The 19,048-nt window shown below is 48.6% G+C and overlaps 3 protein-coding genes across 4 annotated transcripts in view; all 3 read right to left on the reverse strand.

The window, feature by feature from the left end:
• TM9SF1 (transmembrane 9 superfamily member 1) overlaps nucleotides 1-2,696 on the reverse strand; it is a 37,735-nt gene extending 35,039 nt beyond the window's left edge. The window contains exons 1-3 of the mRNA XM_060281391.1: nucleotides 2,587-2,696; nucleotides 1,856-2,005; nucleotides 253-430 (exon numbers count right to left, since the gene is read on the reverse strand). Coding sequence (XP_060137374.1) covers nucleotides 253-430; nucleotides 1,856-2,005; nucleotides 2,587-2,617 — 359 coding nt within the window. The 5' untranslated portion in view covers nucleotides 2,618-2,696. The remainder of the gene's footprint in view (nucleotides 1-252; nucleotides 431-1,855; nucleotides 2,006-2,586) is intronic.
• A 1,601-nt stretch (nucleotides 2,697-4,297) lies between these two features.
• On the reverse strand, nucleotides 4,298-9,144 carry MDP1 (magnesium dependent phosphatase 1). Of its 2 annotated transcripts, XM_035136446.2 has the most exons (6): nucleotides 8,812-9,144; nucleotides 7,878-7,938; nucleotides 6,562-6,672; nucleotides 5,696-5,803; nucleotides 4,757-4,842; nucleotides 4,298-4,598 (listed from the first exon to the last, which is right to left on the reverse strand). In XM_035136446.2, exons 1-6 carry the CDS (start codon nucleotides 8,846-8,848, stop codon nucleotides 4,519-4,521), a joined length of 483 nt encoding a protein of 160 aa, XP_034992337.2. In that variant the 5' UTR covers nucleotides 8,849-9,144; the 3' UTR covers nucleotides 4,298-4,518. The 2 variants fall into 2 exon arrangements, with proteins under 2 accessions (XP_034992337.2, XP_034992339.2); XM_035136448.2 differs by lacking the exon at nucleotides 4,757-4,842.
• A 2,635-nt stretch (nucleotides 9,145-11,779) lies between these two features.
• NEDD8 (NEDD8 ubiquitin like modifier) lies at nucleotides 11,780-18,526 on the reverse strand. The gene is made up of 4 exons (XM_035136449.2): nucleotides 18,386-18,526; nucleotides 15,971-16,018; nucleotides 14,644-14,726; nucleotides 11,780-12,982 (listed from the first exon to the last, which is right to left on the reverse strand). Exons 1-4 carry the CDS (start codon nucleotides 18,401-18,403, stop codon nucleotides 12,892-12,894), a joined length of 240 nt encoding a protein of 79 aa, XP_034992340.1. The 5' UTR covers nucleotides 18,404-18,526; the 3' UTR covers nucleotides 11,780-12,891.
• Between the last annotated feature and the right edge of the window lie 522 nt (nucleotides 18,527-19,048).

Here is a 19,048-nt window from a genome sequence, read left to right on the forward strand (position 1 = left end):
TAATGGAGTCTCTCAGCACCCTTATTGGACTACAACTCCCAGGATTCTTTGCGGGAAGCCACAACTGTCAGCCTTGTGCTTTAAGTAGAGGGCATGCACATGGCCGGACAGGGTCTCCTCCTTCGCACTCGGGGCTTGCTGCTCCCTCCGCCTTCTCTTTTGCCTTTTCCAGGCTCCACACATGCCCCCCGTCTCCCTCCCTCCAGGCAGCGCAGGAGCCTGCCACGAAGGCCCCACAGCCTCGGGACCCACATGTGCTGATGGGCTTCCTTCATGGCCCGGGCTGCGTCTGACATGGTCTTGAGCACTTCAGTGTTGGTGGTGGCGTTCTCCAGAGCCTCGCGCTGGAACTCAATGGTGGAGAGGGTCCCGTCGATCTGCCCCAGCTGCTGCTCGTAGCGTTTCTTCCGCTTGAGGGCTTGCAGGGCAGCTGGATCGAGAAGGGTGGGAAAGAGGCAATGTGTTATTTGTTGTTAATATTTAGTTGACAGCTGCCCAGAGTGGCTGGGGCAACCAAGTCAGATGGGTAGCATATTATTATTATTATTATTATTAGCAGGCAACTGTTCCATTTGCTCTCTAACACAGCCCACCCATTAAACCTTACAAAAACTCTATTTCTAACACCGGTCCTGAAAGACCTACATTGGCTCCCAGTACGTTTCCGAGCACAATTCAAAGTGTTGGTGCTGACCTTTAAAGCCCTAAACGGCCTCAAAGGCCCAGTATACCTGAAGGAACGTCTCCTCCCCCATCGTTCTGCCCGGACACTGAGGTCCAGCACCGAGGGCCTTCTGGCAGTTCCCTCGCTACGAGAAGCCAAGTTACAGGGAACCAGGCAGAGGGACTTCTCGGTAATGGCACCCACCCTGTGGAATGCCCTCCCACCAGAGGTCAAAGAGAACAACAACTACCAGACCTTTAGAAGGCATCTCAAGGCAGCCCTGTTTAGGGAAGCTTTTAATGTTTGGTGGATTTCTGTATTTTAATATTTTGTTGGAAGCCGCCCAGAGTGGCTGGGGGAACCCGGCCAGATGGGCGGGGTATAAATAATATATTATTATTATTATTATTATTATTATTATTATTATTATTATTATTATTCCTTCCCCTAAGGCTACAGGGTTCCATTCCTCAGAAATGTAGGATGTGCTGGAAGCAGGCACACAGCTCCCTAAAATCCCCCAGCTTTCGTTTTGACACTGCTAAGTTTCTTTTTTTAGTGTGTGTGTGTGTGTGTGTGTGTGTGTGTAACTGAATTTAATTATTACATCATGAAAGCAGAAAGAAAATAAGAAGAATAAGAATAAGAATTTATTATTGGCCAAGTACATTTTCCAACATACTTGGAATTTGCTTCGGCTACATTGCAATGTAAACATACACACACTGTTCCACTCACAATATGAATAAGCAAAGAAACCCACCCATAATTGACCTCCCCTTCAGCTACACATCTACAAATTTAACAATTCAATGGCACAAGGGGAAAAACTGTTCCTGTGCCTGGCCGATTTAGTATATGAAGACCTGTAGCGACGTCCAGATGGGAGTAAATCTAGCAGATGATGACCAGGATGTTAGAGGATCTGCTGCAATTCTCTCTGCTCTTTATTTTATTTATATGTAACATTTGCTTTTTGGTAATATTTTACTTTCTACATAACATTTTTGTCAACCAATGAGTGGTGTGTTTCCTTTCCTTTTACCACTGCTAAGCTTCTAGTCCTTATGACAGCAAAGCCCTCTCAAAGCTGCTGCTTTAGGGACGAAGGAAATCTCCGTTTTGGTTTCCTTAACCGGCCCCCTCCCTGGACCCCCCTTTACCCGTATTTCCCTCCACTGCTCCATTCACCTCTCTTGTTTTTCGTCCCATGTTTCTTGGCCGAGTGAAGTTCCTGCTGGATCTTTTGCTCCAGGAATTCTTGTTTCTTGACAAGCACCTCCTCCGTCTCCCGCAGCTTCTGGATGGCCTCCTGCGGGGTAGGGGCTTTGGCCTTCTTACCTGGAAAGAGCCCCGTCCAGAAAGGGTGGGGAAGGAAGAGAGCCAGAATGCCCATTATTGCCCCATGAATCCTCCACCATCAACCCAACCTATCTAAGAGCCAACAACAACAGGGACTAGGAGCCATTGCTTGGAAAGGTTGGCGCAAAAGGGAGACGGTCAGCCCATCAAGCGGTACCCCAGGTGAATTATGGGCTTTTCCCAGCAGCCATACCTCTCCTCCCCTCTCCATGACTCTCTTGCCCTGCTTCAAAATGGTGGGGGGGGGGGGGAAACTGCCGCTCTACACCAAGAAACTGAGCACTGGGGAAGAAGATAGTAACCCCCCCCCAAAAAAGAGCGCTTTTTGGAAATATGGTACAGTCCACTCCCCCCTCCCGAAAAAGCTTGGAATGAACCGTTCCCCTTCCTTTAATACGTTTCCCTCCTTTGTTTTTCTCCATCCACCGAGCCAGATTCTTTTCTCTCCTTCCTCCCCCCCCCCAGACACAGTTGGTTTCTCCCAGCTATCCGTGATCCCCCATGGCGATTGGGCGATACCACCCTCCTTCAGGGTGGGGAATGTAAATGTAGGGGCTCACCCTTCCCGAAGAGCTTTCCCAAGCCACTCATCTCGCCTGGTTGGTAATTCACTGGACTTCCTCTTCCGGCTTCATCCAGCTCCCAGCCTTACACCGCCTCCATCCCCCCCCCCACCAATCACATGACAATTGGGAAGGACCAGGGCAAAGGGATACCAGTCTTCCTAGTTCTCTATAGAGACATCAGGTTCCCAATTTGAACTGGCTACACTCCTCTTATGTGCGGGGAAATAGGAATGGAATTGCATTTTTTTTAAAAAAAAAAATGGGTTCGACCTAGAGTCGACTCACTTACAAATTGCAGGCGTTGCAGTTAATTCCCAATGAGGCTAATTAATCGTGGCCCAAGTCTTATTGATTTAATTTGGAATCTAGTGCAAATAACTTACTCTAGAAGACTGGGACCAACCCTGTGATCGGATTTATTATTACTATTACTAAAAACAACAACACCATGGCTGGTGTTCAAAGAGCAGCAACGAAAGGAGAACCTCTCGCCTTGTTTGGATTTTGACAATTGGGATTGGTTTTTAACCATAGGTTCCGTCATCGTTCCACCACGCTTGCCCCGCACATGGGGTTCCAATGGAAACCGGAAGTTGATATTGCGGGGAGCGTCCAATTATCTTTTTGGACCAAATCTGGGCACGGGACAAAAACGTGGGCAGGGAATCATATGACGTCTCTCCCTCTCTTCCCCCTCCCTCTCTTAAAGGAGCCGCGCCGCCCTAATGAAACCTGTTTCCAATCAGTACTGTAAACAGAATTTGCACAGTAGTCTCGAGATTAAATTATGAATATCCATTTCGTACAGGGGCCATATGATCTACCTGGTTTTATGGTTTTAATCATTTTTCCTGCAATTTGAAGGTCTCCACCCAAAGCTGCCCCACCCATCCCATAATAGCGCCCCTGATCTTTAAAAAGCTGCGGGAGATTTAACAATCCAACAGGTATAGCCTCTGGTGGAGAGAAGTAGGCGAGGGGGGGTGGCTCCCCTCCTTTTAACACTGAGTTTCCATGTTTACTATACCGTTTTAAGACTCCTGGCTCCCATCACCCCTGTTTTATTGGCCAAGCTGATTGAGGCTGACATCCAAAAACATCTAGAATTCCTAGATGTTAAAAACACTTCTTTGTAGTCTGGCTGACATGTCTCTTCCCACTTGGCCCTGGGCATTCACACCTTTTTCTTAATGTATTATTAGGGTTGCCAGACTCAATAGTGGACAGGACTTCTGTGCCTTTAATTGCCCTGCTCTCTTTTGAGTCTGGAAACCGTAAAGAGAAACCAGCAGACCCTTTGTTTAATTTCCAAGCGTTTCCTGGCGCGGTGGGCGGGTGGGCGCGGCGCTGCTGTGCGGTGGGCGGGCGGGCAGGCCCAGCGCGATCTCTCCGGCGCCCTCCCGCCCCGTTTCCCAGCGCGGTGGGCAGGTGGGGGTCTACGACGAGCCGGCCCTGCATGCTGACATGCATTTTAATCCGGTTTTTATCTTATTGTTGATGGGGATTGTTTTTTTTAATGCTTTAGGTATTTCTTCTTAACCGATTCTTTTTACTATGATTTCATTCTTTCATTCTTTTTATAAAGCACTTTTCACATTGTCGCCATTGCCTTTTTACAGTCAAGTAGTGCATGAATTTCACGAAGCAGACAAATGAATAAAACTGGACCCCCCCACCCACCCCGCTTTCACAGTGCCTGCAGTCTTCAGCTGGCTCTGCATCTTAGGGGGTGTGGATCAGTTGTCGGTGAACAGGAGCGTGGCAAGGTGCCTATAAGGTAAGTCTAGACTGTTCACACGCGTGTAAAACGATGCACGGCAGGGAAACACACAGAGGATTTATTGCACGGGGTCAAAATCCCCCAGCACACTCCACACATGACGAGAGAGAATGGGATGTCCAGTTTCCGTTAGCCACAGGCAGCAATCAGGAGCGAGCGAAGGCTTCTAGGCCCTGTTTCAAGAGGGACAGGCTCATGCCGTTGGGGACGAGGATACACGTGACTCCTACGTGGAAGAGAAATGGGGGGAAACTGGATGGAACATCTCCACCCTCTCCAGCCTTGGGCTCCGCTTAACTCAGGCTTGTATCCACTGACCGGCAGACAGCAGCCTCCGCTGCCTAGGGGCGAGGGGTCACACACGGGCACCTTTCTCCCCGTTACCTAATTTGCTGACGTCGTAAATGTTGCGGCTTTCGTCGTCAAAGAAGAGCATCTGCGAAAAGGGAACCCCGGTTTGTTGAGACAGCCTGAGGAGGAGCAGGTGGGGGGGGGCAGAATGAGAACTCGGTCCCGTTGCTCCCATAGACCAGCCTTGCCAACAGGGTGCCCTCCAGACCGTTGGACACAGCGGCATCCAAACGTTTTTCAAAGAGGGCCAGATTTGATGAAGTGAAGGGCCGCGAGGGCCAGGCAAAGGGCCAACCGCAGTTGTTAACCTTTTTTTTTTTTTTTAAGGATTGCACTTGTTGAGCTTTTTTAGGGTTGAAGTTGTTGAGGTTTTTTTTTTTTTTTTTAAGGATTTTACCCCGGGAAATAAACTGCCACAGGGGCTGGATTAAACCAACTGGCAGGCTGGATTGGGCCTCCGAAATGGACTTTGGACATCCCAGCCATAGCTGCCAAGTCTCCCGTATTCTCCAGGAAATCCCCGTTTTTCCAGCTGTTCTTAGCTGAATAAACGTGGTGTGTTTTTTTGTTTCCCCCCCCCCCCCGGTTTATTCTGGTGCGGCGGCCATTTTGGAGCTGGGCGGAGCATGCTCAGAAGCGACTTTTGGTGCTGTTCTGCCCAGTTCCAAAATGGCTGCAGTGCGACTTCTGGCGCGACGGCCATTTTGGAACTGGGCAGAGCAGCATCAAAAGTCACTTCTGAGCATGCTCCGCTCAGTTCCAAAATGGCGGCAGCGCTACTTCCGGTCTGCAACTTGGCAGGTATGATCCCAGCCATCCTCCCCAGCGCGGCCAGGGAGGACAGAACTTGGGGGACATCACTGTCAGGACATACAAAGAGCCTGGATCAGGCCAATGGCCCATCTGGTCCAGGCTCCTGTTTTCACAGCCACCCCCCAGATGCCCCCCAACGGGGTGTAGGTCTTCCCTTACTTCTGGAAGTGGGTGACTTTGCTGCCCGGGTAGATCTCTGCGTAGCGGATGAAGCGCTTCAGGCCGAAGAGATCCAACAGCTGATTAGCTCCTTGGATCTCACCTGTCCTAGGAAGAGAGAGGGAGGGGTGGAGGGATTCATATTTGAAATCACTTATTAGTATTGTTTATTAAACAATACCCCTTGCAGACAACTGCAGTGCCTGGAGGCAGGCAGTCAAGTCGTGCATCCGTAGCAGGGACCTGAGGAGAAATGGCCGCTGGGAGGAGCACGGAGAGAAGAAATAACCCGATGCAACCGGACGCCTTGCTCTGCCCCGGCTGCAACAAAACATGTCTCTCCCATATCGTTTCTGCAGCAACAGCAGGCACTGTAACCGTCTAACATCTAGACCTCACCCCCAAAGGTGCATTCTTCCATTGCCTCCCATTGTCAAACAGGGTTAAATTTGTACGTTCAGGGATTTTTCTCAGCCGGAACTCAGGTTGGCACCCCAAAAGAGAACAAGGGAGGCATTCACGGCGAGTTCCTCTTTTTTCTAGGAAAGTAGCGCCGCGATCCGAAGACCGCAGGGCGGTTTGCAGCACGAAAGCGCAAAAGGAGAACACAAAAGGCGTAATGAAAGCAAGGACAAGAAAGAAAAGCAAGGCAATAAACTGTCCCACAAACATATTTCGTGTGGACTTCATAGGGACTAGTCACACGACAGAACTTTAACACTTCAGATTAGGGTGGTCGGCAAGCAGCAAACATGGCGTGGATGTCCCCGTTTACCGGTGATAGGTTGACATGGTAACACCAAGTAACCCAGAATAAACGGAGGTGGTTTGGGGCCCACAGGGATGGGTGCAGGATCTGAACTCACCGTGAGGCAGCCGCCATAGGGATCCCTTCAGCTTGCAGCTGCTCCAGCACAGCCGGAACCTCGGGGTACAATTTTATGGGTCTCCTGTTGCGGTCTTGTACTGAGCCATCGCTGAGGGGAACATTGACAAAAGAGTTGTGAAGTTTGCTGCCATTAAAACAAACAAACAAACAAACAAACAAACAAACAAAAGTGGGCATATGTGTTTTTAACATGGCAGGCAGAAATCCAACAGATACAGCTTCCCCCAGGACACAAAGGAGAGCTTCACCTGTTGGGTACCTGCCTGCTGCACGGCTTTTAGGGGCACAGAGCCCTCTAACATAGCTGTCAAGTTCCCCCTTTTTAAAGGGAAATTCCCTTATGCTGAATAGGCTTCCTCGCGAGAAAAGGGAAAACTTGACAGCTATGCTCTAAGCGTAAAACAAATATCGGGGGGAATAAACAGCTCCCCGGAATTTTGTGCATTCATGACAATTTGCGCTCATGGTGGTTTCTGGGAAGTTAGATGCAGAACTCCCATTCGACATTGTTTTGGGGTTTGGACACCCCAACTGGCACATGCCCCATAACCTGCTGATGAAATCCTGCATCTTTTAAAACATGGGTAGGCAAACTAAGACCCGGGGGGGGGCAGATCCGTCCCAATCGCCTTCTAAATCTGGCCCACGGATGGTGCAGGAATCAGCGTGTTTTTACATCAGTAGAATGTGTCCTTTTATTTGAAATGCATCTCTGGGCTATTTGTGGGGCATAGGAATTCGTTCATTTTTTCTCTCTCCAAAATATAGTCTGGCCCCCGACAAGGTCTGAGGGACAGTGGACTGGCCCCCTGCTGAAAAAGTTTGCTGACCCCTGTTTTAAAATATAAACAACGTTCCAGTTTATGTATTTATTTTCCCCGTTTCCGTCGCGCTACAGTGCAAGAGTTGCCTGTCTGGATGGCAACGACATCGTAACCTTAGAGAAGCGGCATGATGTGTGTGGACAGTCCAGTATAAATCCATCCCTATTTATTTCATAATTTTTTTATTTAAAGAAATTGATTGTAAACAAAACAAAACCAACCCCTCAAAGAGGTTTGCAAAAAAAGATAAAACAATGCAGTTACCAGTAAGAAGAATGAACAATAATGTAAGACTTTGGAGAAATGAAAATGAACCAAAAACAGATTAAAACGCACATCAGTGCGCGCTGTGAGTCAATGAGATGCTGCAGAAAAACACCCTCAAAAAACAACCGCCGGTCCTATAAATACTCCATATTATTATTATTTACTAAATTTATATACCATCCGCTTCATCTGAAGATCTCACCTGCTTTTCTGGAAGGGGGGGTCCACATGGGTATCGACCCAGAAGGGCCATAGGGTGTAATCTGTAAGAAAGAGATCAGTTGATCTTGAATTCCCCTAACCCCCAAAACATAAGCCTAAATCATCAGATTTCTCACCTGCTTCACTCATCCCCATTCTTCCTTTTACTACAGATTCTGCTTGTTGAAGGCAGAATCTATTGGGGGGGGGAGTCTTCAGCCCAAGGGCCGGACAACCTTCTGGGGGCCACATGTGCAAGCGGGCAAAGGCAGAATTGGGTGGGGCAATGAGTTCAAATTTTAACTTTGTAGAGTAAGCTAGTTTCTACATTCCCACCCCGACACGCCCTGGCTATCCCTCCATCCAGGGAACTACCAGACTTCAAGGACACATTTCCAGCCAGGCAGAAACACCCCAGGAGCGTATGAAGCAAGAGTATAGAATTGTCGAGTTGGGAGGGACCCCCGAGGGTCATCTAGTCCAACCCCGTGCAAGGAAGGAAAGACCTGAGATTAAGAGCCTCATGCTCAGTAGAGGCTGAGAGTGGGGAGGGTGTTTGGTCCGAGGTGAAAGCCCTCGGGGCCAGACAGAGGAGCTCGGAGGGCCACCTGGATTCCCCCCCCAAAAAACACACTCACCTTAACAGGAAGGAATAAAGGCATTTAACAAACACAACGTGGCAGAACTACACCTGTTCGACCTCTGCCTGTGGTAAAGCTGTTCCAGGCAGAAAGCAGAATGGTGGGATCTTGGAACTTCTGGGGAGTTGGTCGATGGAAATTTCTTTCATCCCAAACTTAGGATCCCCGCACCCCTGAACCCAGACGGTCCTGCAGAGTTCAAGGGTCCTTATTCGCAGGGATGTTTGTGTGTGTGTATATATACAGGACGGCAGCACAAGCCTTGAATGCAGGATGAGCCCCAAAGCAACTTACCCAAGTCAAACACAACCAGCGACGGCCGTTTGCTCATCTCCTTTTTATTTCCAGGAAGCAAAAACGGGATAAGTAGGTGTTGCACTCTAGAAAAAGAGAGACTTTGATCCCCTCTCTCTCTCTCTCTCTCTCTCTCTCTCTCTCTCTCTCTCTCTCTCTCTCTCTCTCTCTCTCTTTTAAAAAAGGAGGCAATCAGGGGCCGGTGGAGCTGCGAATCAGGCCCCCCGCTTTCTTCCTGCGAGGAGCAACGGGAGCTGCAGAATCCGGCCCTCCAGGAACAAGCAGATCAGCAGCGGCGGCGGATGAATGACAGGCTGCCTCTTTCACTTGAGCTCGCCGAGGAGCCACGTGCTGCTGCTGCTGCGGAAGCTCCGGATGCAAACAGCGGCTGCCAGAGCGTTCCAGGGCCGCCCCGGGGTTAACCCCTTCAGTCCCGAGGGGTTGTGGCGGGGGCAGGAGATTGCTAACACAGCAGGGCTTCCCCCCCTTTTATGTACAGTATATAAAAAGGATGGGCTGGATTGTTGCAGGAAATGGCAGCGAGGGAAAGGCGAGGATGGTGGATTTTGTCATGCTTATGATCATACTTTATTCTTTTGTTAGTTATGCTGTTTTAAATGTGTATTTTATTTTCGACTTCATTTAGCAATGTTTCTTTTTTCCTTTTGAAATGTTTAAGATTTGTTTTTGTTAACTATGTTTTAAATATGTATTCTGTAGTTGACCCCCTTTGTAATGTTTTATTTTGAAATCTTTAATATTTTAGTTTTCTGTTAATAATAATAATAATATTTATACACTGCCCATCTGTCTGGGTTTCCCCAGCCACTCTGGGCAGCTTCCAACAGCAGTATTAAAATACAATAATTTATTAAACAAAAAAAAAATTAATTATGTTGCTTTGACTGTTAATTACACATGTTGATTTTATTCAGAATTTTATTATTATTATTTTATTATTCATTTTATTTTAATATTTTATTATTATTATTGATGTTCTAATATGCTGCAAACCACTTTGAGATTTTTCTTAAGTAATAATTTTGCGCACACTTTGAATACAATTCTGATTGTGGCTGATCTTTCAAGGAATTATTTTTTCAGTGCTATATATATATTGTGATGTTAATTTGGGCTCTGTATAAATATTTTTAAACAAAATTTGGGCACCTCTTTAAACAAAATTTTAATTTGGGTGCTATATAACATTTACGTTTGGGTGCTATTTGAAGAGTTTTATTTTGGGCACCTCTTTAAATAATTTTTTTTAAAGTTTTGGGCACACTTTACTTTTTTTTTCTAATCCAGGCACCTCTTTAAATAAAGCGACAATGATCTTTCTGTTGGGATTAAAGGGAGCATAGCAGAATATTGGAGTGATTTAAGATTTTTTTTTACTGTAGGTTTTATATTTGGCTTTCAAGCTGTTTTTAGGATGTCACAAACTGCTGGAGCGGTTTTCTTCAAAACATGGAAGCTTGCCTAAAATCCATCCAAATAAATCAATCTATGGCATCCAGATTTGCCAGATATACAGTTAAGAATAGCTCCATCTCAAAAAGTCTTCCAGAGCTATGAACCTCAGGTGTCAGAGGACGAGTGGGGCAGACCTATTTAGGATTGTACTGGACCGGTGGCTATTTCCATGTGGGGCATCTCCTGTGTTTAAAGACGCAAGGAAAGTGTTTTCAGGAAACGGTGCAGTTTGGCACAGCCTGTGGCATGGAGCGCCAACGTGGTGCTGTCTGGATGTTGGACTCCCAACTCTCCCAACTCTCATGCGCCCAGGCAGAACGGCCAATGGTCAGGGATGATGGGAGTTGTAGTTCAACACCCAGAGGCAATGCCATTGGCTACCCCTCGGTTGACATCAAGTCAGTTGGCTACACACTTTCTCTCATCCAAAATAAGGCAAAAACCCTCACAAACCCCAGAAATTTCATGACGATTGTGGACTTCGCTCTGCTTCCAACATCCTCCTTTCGTATAAATGTTGTAGAATAATAGAATCATAGAATCTTAGAGTTGGAAGAGACCACAAGGGCCATCCAGTCCAACCCCCTGCCGAGCAGCAAACACCATCAAAGCATTCTTGACATATGCCCGTCAAGCCTCTGCTTAAAGACCTCCAAAGAAGGAGACTCCACCACACTCCTTGGTAGCAAATTCCACTGCCGAACAGCTCTTACTGTCAGGAAGTTCTTCCTAATGTTTAGGTGGAATCTTCTTTCTTGTAGTTTGAATCCATTGCTCCGTGTCCGCTTCTCTGGAGCAGCAGAAAACAACCTTTCACCCTCCTCTATATGGCATCCTTTAATATATTTGAACATGGCTATCATATCACCCCTTAACCTTCTCTTCTCCGGGCTAAACATACCCAGCTCCCTAAGCCGTTCCTCATAAGGCATCGTTTCCAGGCCTTTGACCATTTTGGTTGCCCTCTTCTGGACACGTTCCAGCTTGTCAGTATCCTTCTTGAACTGTGGTGCCCAGAACTGGACACAGTACTCCAGGTGAGGTCTGACCAGAGCAGAATACAGTGGTACTATTACTTCCCTTGATCTAGATGCTATACTCCTATTGATGCAGCCCAGAATTGCATTGGCTTTTTTAGCTGCTGCATCACACTGCTGACTCATGTCAAGTTTGTGGTCTACCAAGACTCCTAGATCCTTTTCACATGTACTGCTCTCAAGCCAGGTGTCACCCATCCTGTATTCATGCCTTTCATTTTTTTTGCCCAAGTGTAGTACTTTACATTTCTCCTTGTTAAAATTCATCTTGTTTGCTTTGCTTTGTAGTGGGGGAACGTCCTGATGGATACACGGACAGGCAGCCCACGTGTGAAGAGATGTAAAAAGAGGCTGCTGCGGAAGGATTTTGCTAGAACCCGCTTACTCAGACTGTACGAGGAATGTTTGTGCAGGAAAAACTCTGCCTCAGATGAGAGGTAGCAGAAACTCTTACTGCCTTGTCAGGCATCCAGGTCTGATAACAGAGCCCTGCTTTGCGTCTGAAATTTAATTTCTACGCCTGTGTAAAGCTAAGGCAAAGGAATGTCTGTAAGCCTGTGTTAATACTTAATAGCCTGGTGGACTCCACATTTATTTGACCTGCTGTGGTTCTGACCCTATAAAAGCTGCCTTAAACATTGCAACAGGAGGGGTTAACCGAAGAAAACCCACTACAGTGGTACCTCGACTTACGAACGACTTGGACAACCGAATTTTTCGACTTACGAATGGGGGTAATGGCCGTGCGCTTACGAATGTCTCGGCATCTGGAAAAAACCGTGGCGGTTTTCGACTTACGAATTTTTCCGTTTTCAATGCATTCCTATGGGAAATCACGTTTCCAATGGTGTTTTTCGACTTACGAATTTTTCGACTTACAAAGGTGCCTTCGGAATGGATTAAATTCGTAAGTCAAGGCACCACAGTACTGTCATGGTTCCCTCCGCAAAAAAAATCTGGGAACTGCAGCTCTGTTAGCCCTTGTTGCCCTGTGATATACAACCATACACACTATAGATCCCAGAGGAAAGGAAACACCTTTTGAGCCACTTTTGACTTGAGGATCCTGAATACCCCAGTGAAAAAGGCACATCGTAAGCAGAGTCAAACACAGTCACGAGCCTACAACTCAAGAAACCACGTGAAACACCTTTATTTAACATTCAGCCATTTCAACTGCGGGAAGGGGGGGGGCGGGGAGGACATTTGAACAAGGGGAGGCAGAAACACAGCCAATGAGCATATGCAGCACTTGAGAAGTCGCCGGGGTGTAAATGCGTGAGGATCGGGGCCGACGGGATGCGGGATCCCCCAGGAAGGCAACAAGCCATGGACTCTCCCCCCCCCCGTTTCCTTGCTAAATGGCACCTCCCTCAAATGACAGCTTGCGGAAGATCTCCGGGGTGGTGGGCGGCAGCGGCCGTTTTCTTCCTGGATCCAGGAGGAAGAAGGGGTTAGGGAGGGTAGCTATGCGCAGCCCGGCGGTGTCCCACACGCAAACGGTAGATCTGTCCTTTGGGGGAAGGGGGGAGGGGGAGGCGGGACGCGCCGAGGGATGGGTGCGCCATCATCGCAGGCCTCCCCCTCGTAGTGCCAAGACCAAATGGAGCACAGAGCCGCCCTGGATCTTGTAGTCGGCGGCTGTTTTCTCGTCGTTCCTGGGAAGAGACGAAGGCAGGAGTGGTTAGAGCGCCCTGGGCCAAGCTGGAGTCCTACAAATGTTCTGGACTACAACTCCCATAAGCCCCCAGGGGCTGGGGCTCTACAGACTGGCGTAGGACAGCAACAGGCATGTAATACAGAGCAACACATTACAGCTGTCACTTGCCAAGTAGTAGCAATAATAATATTTGTACCCTGCTCAGGGCCGTCTTAAGCATACCTGGCGCCCTAGTGCGACGGATCAGGGCCGGAGCCCTGCGCAACCCAGCCTGGCCGTAGGGCCGGCCCTGGGCCAGGGAGCGCTGCCCGCCCCCTGTTGCGATGCCCCTGCGCGCGGCGGAGGCGGCCCCAGGCCCGTGTGCCTCTGGAGAGCGGCCTGAAGCTGCTGAACAGCTGAGAGGTGCGCCTGGGGCGGCCTCTGCCGCACCTCTCAGCGGGTGCAGCGGCACCCTAGAGACGGCCCTGACCCTGCTCATACCCCACCAATAAGATATCGTTGAAGGAAGCAAATGGGCTTGGCCCATAATAATGTTATTTCTTTCGTTATTAACTGAGGCAAACATTTTTGCACAAGGTACATTTCTTTCCCAGCGTCCCCCTACATCAGACTTGCCAAACTTCTGGAGGGCTCCAGGTTGGCAAAGGCTGGGAAAAGGTCTTCACGGATGCATTGTGCAGCAGGCCAGATAATACACCCAGACACGTTGCAACTGTCCTTCTGAGGTTGCCAGGGATGCTCAGACCTTCCAGAGATGATCTTGTCTCTCTCCCACTGATAAATGGAATGGGTTTGGCAGGAATTTGAAGAAAGGCTTTCGTAGAATTGTAAAGTTGGAAGGGACCCCAAGGGTCATCTAGTCTCACCCCTGCAATGCAGGAATTTCAACTGAAGTGGCTGGCCCCAAACTTTGGAACGTCCTGCTGAGGGTGGCTGATCTAGCACTCTTCTTGATGACCCTCTTCTAGTAGGGAAAGCCCTTTTCATTTAAAGCAACGGCTTTCTTATTCTGCTATTTAAATATGCCTTTTAAATGAATTAATTATGTTTCTAACTGGCTTTCCCCCCTCTGCTCTTACCCCTCATGCTCATATGGCATTCTTGCAATATTGCTTGTTAAAAAATATATACATATAATATATAAAATACTGCGGCTGTTATTGTCGCTATCCACCTTTGGGGGTGTTTTTTCATGGAAAGGCAGCACAGAAACACCAGTGGGCCAGATCATTATCTCCTCCACCCCTCGTGGGGCCACCACCTGCCAATCACCTGATGCCACAATAGCATCAGGTGACTATTCTGTCGCACGCTAGCCTTGTAAAATGCTTTGCAAAGCGCTCTGCAACATTTTGAAAAGGGGCTGGCAAATCAGCTGGGCCTTGCCATGCTTTCCCAAAGCGCTGTCTACTGCAGCACTTTGCCCTGTGTTTTCCAAGCTTGCAACCCCCACTACGGCTAAGCCAGGTTTTCACCTGCCCCTTACCTGTAGGGCCGGGTGCTGTGGCTTGGCCTGATGAGACCTGTGGGCCACCGTCCTATAAAACAATGATCCCACAATGCACTAGGGCAGCCTATGCTTCTACCTTAGCAGCACTACAAAAGCCAGGCATTCCCCACAATACACTGGGAAGCAGCCCTCACTCCCGGTGGACTCACATCTGCTTGCCGCTGTAGATGAGGCGCTGTTGTTGTGGAGGGATTCCTTCTTTTTCTTCCACTCGCTCCTTTATTCTCTCCACCTGGGTGGGGGAAGGGGGTGGAGAGAGAGAGAGAAGACAGAGGGGAGAACAGAAAAGGGTCACAGTCTATCCAGAGCAGTTTTTAGCTGCAACCTCACAGCAACACTAGTGGGCAAGGCTGACGGAGGGAAAACTCACTTCCCAGGAAAAAAAACGGCCTGCTTCCCTCTTTCAATCTGTTTCGCTGTCACAAAGGGCAACATCTGAGCATCTGGGCCTCCCCATCCTTGTGGCCTCCACCCCAAAAGCTGCTGAATGTGACCCAGGAGGATATGATGAATCGCTCCACTGTTTCTCACATGTGACCAATGTGACTGGGAGGCGGATCGACATTGTGGTTCAGTTGCCTGATGAAGAAGTCGTCACGCTTGCCCAGCAAAGTCTTGGCAGTCCTTTCAAGAGGATTGAGGGACCCCCCTTGGCAAACATGTCTAACTGCCCACTATCTGAGGGCAAGATGGCAGGGGAGGAATAGCTCCACCATGTGGCCGTACTGGTAATAGGCCAAGCCTGGGCAGAAGGAAGAGGACATGGGTAACAACAAAGCCCCTTTCCCTCCACAACTGGATCAATCCATTCATCTTCATAGTACAGTGGTACCTCGCATGATGAATGCCTCGCGCAACGAAAAACTCACTAGACGAAAGCGTCTAGCGATTCTTTGTTGCCTCGCAAGACGAAGCTTTCTATGGCTGCGTCTTGCAAGATGAATTTTTTTTGCCGTTTTTTTTTGCCCTCTGCCGTTTGTTTCCACAAGACAAAAATATCGCTAGATGAAAATCTCGCTAGATGTGGTCTCTTCCAACTCTACGATTCTATGATTCTATGAAGCGACCCGCGGAACGAAGTATTTCCGTCTTGCGAGGTACCACTGTATAATTTATGTACCACTTAACGCCATAGTTTCTAAGAGGTGTACAACAGGGATACAGCATACATTCCAAAAAGGAACCCAAGATCAGTGGGAAAAACTCACTTAAAATGCCTGCTTCACCAACACTGGAAGTTCAACAGGAAGGGGGACTTTTTTATCTCAGCCAATTCTGCAAAACTGTACTTGAGGAAGGGAGAGACATGTTGTTTGGCTTGGTGCGAGGGGCTGGGCAGGACCCAAAGCGACACAAACCAGCCCCACACACCAGGGCAAATAATATGTCAAGAACCAAGCAGGGATTACCTGCTACGTGCAGAGCACCGCTGTCATCATCCCCATCCCACCCGCCAAGTTTGTCTGCCCGAGGTACCTTGTCTGTGGGTTCTATGTCAATCTCAATCTCTTTTCCGGTGAGCGTCTGCAACAAAAGAGAGAGGCCTCAGCCACCAGCAGCCACCCATCTCCCCCACAATGATTCAGCCACCTCTTGAGGCAGCAAGGCTAGAAGACAGACATTGTTCTCCTCCTGCTGCTCCAAAAGAAAGGTGGGGCTGGGTGCTTTCTGAGAGCTTACGGCCCTCCCCAAACTCCCTTCTCATTCTGCATCAGGATTGTAGCTCCCACCATCTCCCCGGACACAATTCAACATAGCCTTCCTCTCTCTGACCACGCTCAGAACTGGAGCTTGCGGCTTTCTTCTTCCATCAAGGACCAGAGACAGTATCGCAGAACCCCTCACTCCAGCATTCCCGGTTCATCCCAGTTCTGCCCTGGGGCAATCCACAACTCAGATTTGAAACGAGAAGCAATCTCTCCACCCATCTCCAATCTGAACACCAGAGGAAGTGGGAGGCAGGCAGCCTCCCATTGCATGTCAAAGCAGTGGTGGTGGTGGTGGGATTTCAAAGACGGGGTTAAAACCATTTCCCTTTGCACAGCTGCCGGCTCTGAAACCCAGAAGCAAGTCCTGTCAAGTCGACAGAAGACTGTGGCGTTAGCATTTTTCATGAAATGGGATTCCTGGGGTGCGGCCTGATGATCAGCAAGCCTCAAGATTCACACACAGAGCAGGTAGCTCCCCATTTGGCAGCAAGTCTGCCACCAAGGAGGAGATGGCAAAAGGAGAAGATGCTTAAAGGTGATGCCTGGCCTAGAACTCCATCTGAACAGAGCACATCTTCCCGCTTATTCTTTCTCCCCAGTGCAGCAAGAACATCCAAGGAAGCTCTTTTGTGAGTGTCCCTACAACATGAACAACTGTAGGCAAGGTATAAGATCTAGGGACAGTCTTCCACAATCCAGTGTCCTCCAGACGTTTTGAACTACAAGTCCCATCACCACCTGGCTGGGTGGGGCTGGTGGGAGTTGTAGTCCAAAATGTCTAGATTGCACGAGGTATGGGGAAGTCTACTCTAGAGTCTTCTGGGTGGTGGCACCCCAGTTTATTGAATTCCCCTGGCGCCTTTCCCACCTTTGAAGCAGTGCTAGCAACAGTCATGCCAAAAAAACACCCACTTGCTATCTCTGTTCCAGAAGAACTCCTGAGCTCTATTTGATCGCAGTATTAAGTGACAAAATACTTTAAAATTGTACCTTGGGCAATAGCTCCAAAATTCAATGTTGGGTTTGCAGCTGAAAATGATGTACAGTAGTTTCAACTAAACAGTTCCTCCAGTTTCACCACTGAGTGGAGCTCTTCAGCACCATCTTTGAGCCGCTCATTAAACTGTGGAGCTGAATACCAAATTCTGGACTAACACCCATAATTCAGTAGTTTATAACCTAGTCTCTGATGGAACCTAAGCTTCTGATGGGCTTACTTTACTGTTGTCTTTTAAATTGTTGTTTTAATCTAGTCTTCTTCTTTTTTTTTCATTTGTAGGCCAGCTAAGAAAAAAAGGCTTAGATAATGAATTAAAATGCTATTTATTTAAAATACAGCCCTGTGAACAATTTATATACCACAATGTGTGCCAAGCCAATTGCTGTTCTCTAGTGGTCAATTTGGTCACAGAAATTAGGTCCAAAAGGTTCGTTTGTCAAAATGAAGTGGTAAGTTGGCTTCTCAGTCATGACCATGAGCTTAGTATCCCAAGTGGTACCAGTTAGCATATATAGCTGTGGTACTCTGGCAATTGTTCCTTTTCAACGACTACCAAATTTTGGGCATCTTCTAAGGCTTATATATCTGACTATCAGCTCCCCACTACAATACGAGGATTTTGATTAGGCTTTGACCCAGACAAACAAGTCAGTTACTGTACAAACTTTGCGATTTCTCCCTATTTTGACCTTTTAATATTGCATTAAAGTTGCACTTTTATTCTTCTGTTATGATTTATTCCGACCCTGCTTAGTTTCGAAGTCTGAAATGACACGGACCAGCCTTTCCACAGCTTAGGCACCTACTAGGATGCGAGGGAGTCGGGACCCCCGCCTGATCCATGGCAGGCGGAAATCTAGGAAGTGAAGCGCTCCCAAGCGCAGTGAAAAGACGGGGGGGGGGGGAGAGAGAGCTCTACCTGTTTACCTTCTGCCTCCAGGAGGAAGCTGTGAGAGGAACCTCTCTTTCTGCACTTGGCCAAGGGAGGAGCCCCACCCGCAACACAACCAGGGATGGACCGGGGGGGGGGGAATGCCTGCAGGTGTCCCACAATGCACCGCGGCAGGGGCGAGGGGAGCCGCAAAACTATCTCGTCATGCCCCGGTACACGAGGAGGTGACTCCGCCCCGGGTCTTCTTCCACCCTTCTCCCCACTGGGGAACCGCCGAGAGCCTCCCTTACCTTCACTTTGATCAGCATCGTGACCAGCCTCTTCAGTCAGCCGCTCGACCTCTGACCTCGGAAGCAGAACAGGAGCGCTCTTTCCCTCCCTCACGCCCCCGCGCTCTTTCCGGCCTATCTGACGTCACTTCCGCTTCATAGTATTTCCCCCTCCCTCCCTCCAGTCTTTTTTTGTCTCTTTCTAAAAGGAAGTTTAGAGACGTTTAGAGACCGAGATAAAGCGCGCGGTGTTGTTCCGCTTGAATTCACCTCTTCGACACCCTTTCGCTTACTGACGCGCAGTGCACTATGGGAGATGGAGTCCTTTCCACATAACTGAACCTTTACGAACTACGTCTCCCGCGCATTTTGCTCTAAACTGCCACATCAGCCGTCGCTTAAATGCTTTAATGGGCAGGACTATAATTCCAGCCCTGCTTAATTGTTCGCCAGCCATTCACTTCTGTTTCGCGCTCTCCGCCTTCTATTATTCGGACTACATCTCCCGTCAGGCACTGCGGCAGAAACCCATCTCCCCCCCCCGCCGTGCCCCTCCCGCTGGGAGCAGACGTCTTTTCCGCTCTTGATTGGCTAGCGCGAGATTCGCCGTTGCGCGCACGCACGCAGGTGGGGGAAAACGTTTCCCGAGGGCGGTTCCAGGCGCGTTGGTTTGTGGGAGTTGCA

The sequence above is a fragment of the Zootoca vivipara genome, chromosome 13 (assembly GCF_963506605.1).
Source record: "Zootoca vivipara chromosome 13, rZooViv1.1, whole genome shotgun sequence".
NCBI lineage: Eukaryota > Metazoa > Chordata > Lepidosauria > Squamata > Lacertidae > Zootoca > Zootoca vivipara.

Bases quoted from the DNA above. Each gene is read 5' to 3' on its own strand.
- MDP1 (XM_035136446.2), bottom strand. From the start codon at position 8,848: ATGAGCAAACGGCCGTCGCTGGTTGTGTTTGACTTGG. The intron at 7,939-8,811 runs GTAAGTTGCTTT...TCTTTCTTACAG, and splicing joins GCTGGTTGTGTTTGACTTGG to ATTACACCCTATGGCCCTTC. The intron at 6,673-7,877 runs GTGAGATCTTCA...TGTTCCCCTCAG, and splicing joins CCCCCCTTCCAGAAAAGCAG to CGATGGCTCAGTACAAGACC.
- NEDD8 (XM_035136449.2), bottom strand. The intron at 14,727-15,970 runs GTACCTCGGGCA...TCCCCCACCCAG, and splicing joins ACATAGAACCCACAGACAAG to GTGGAGAGAATAAAGGAGCG. The intron at 12,983-14,643 runs GTGAGTCCACCG...GTCTCTTCCCAG, and splicing joins ATCTACAGCGGCAAGCAGAT to GAACGACGAGAAAACAGCCG.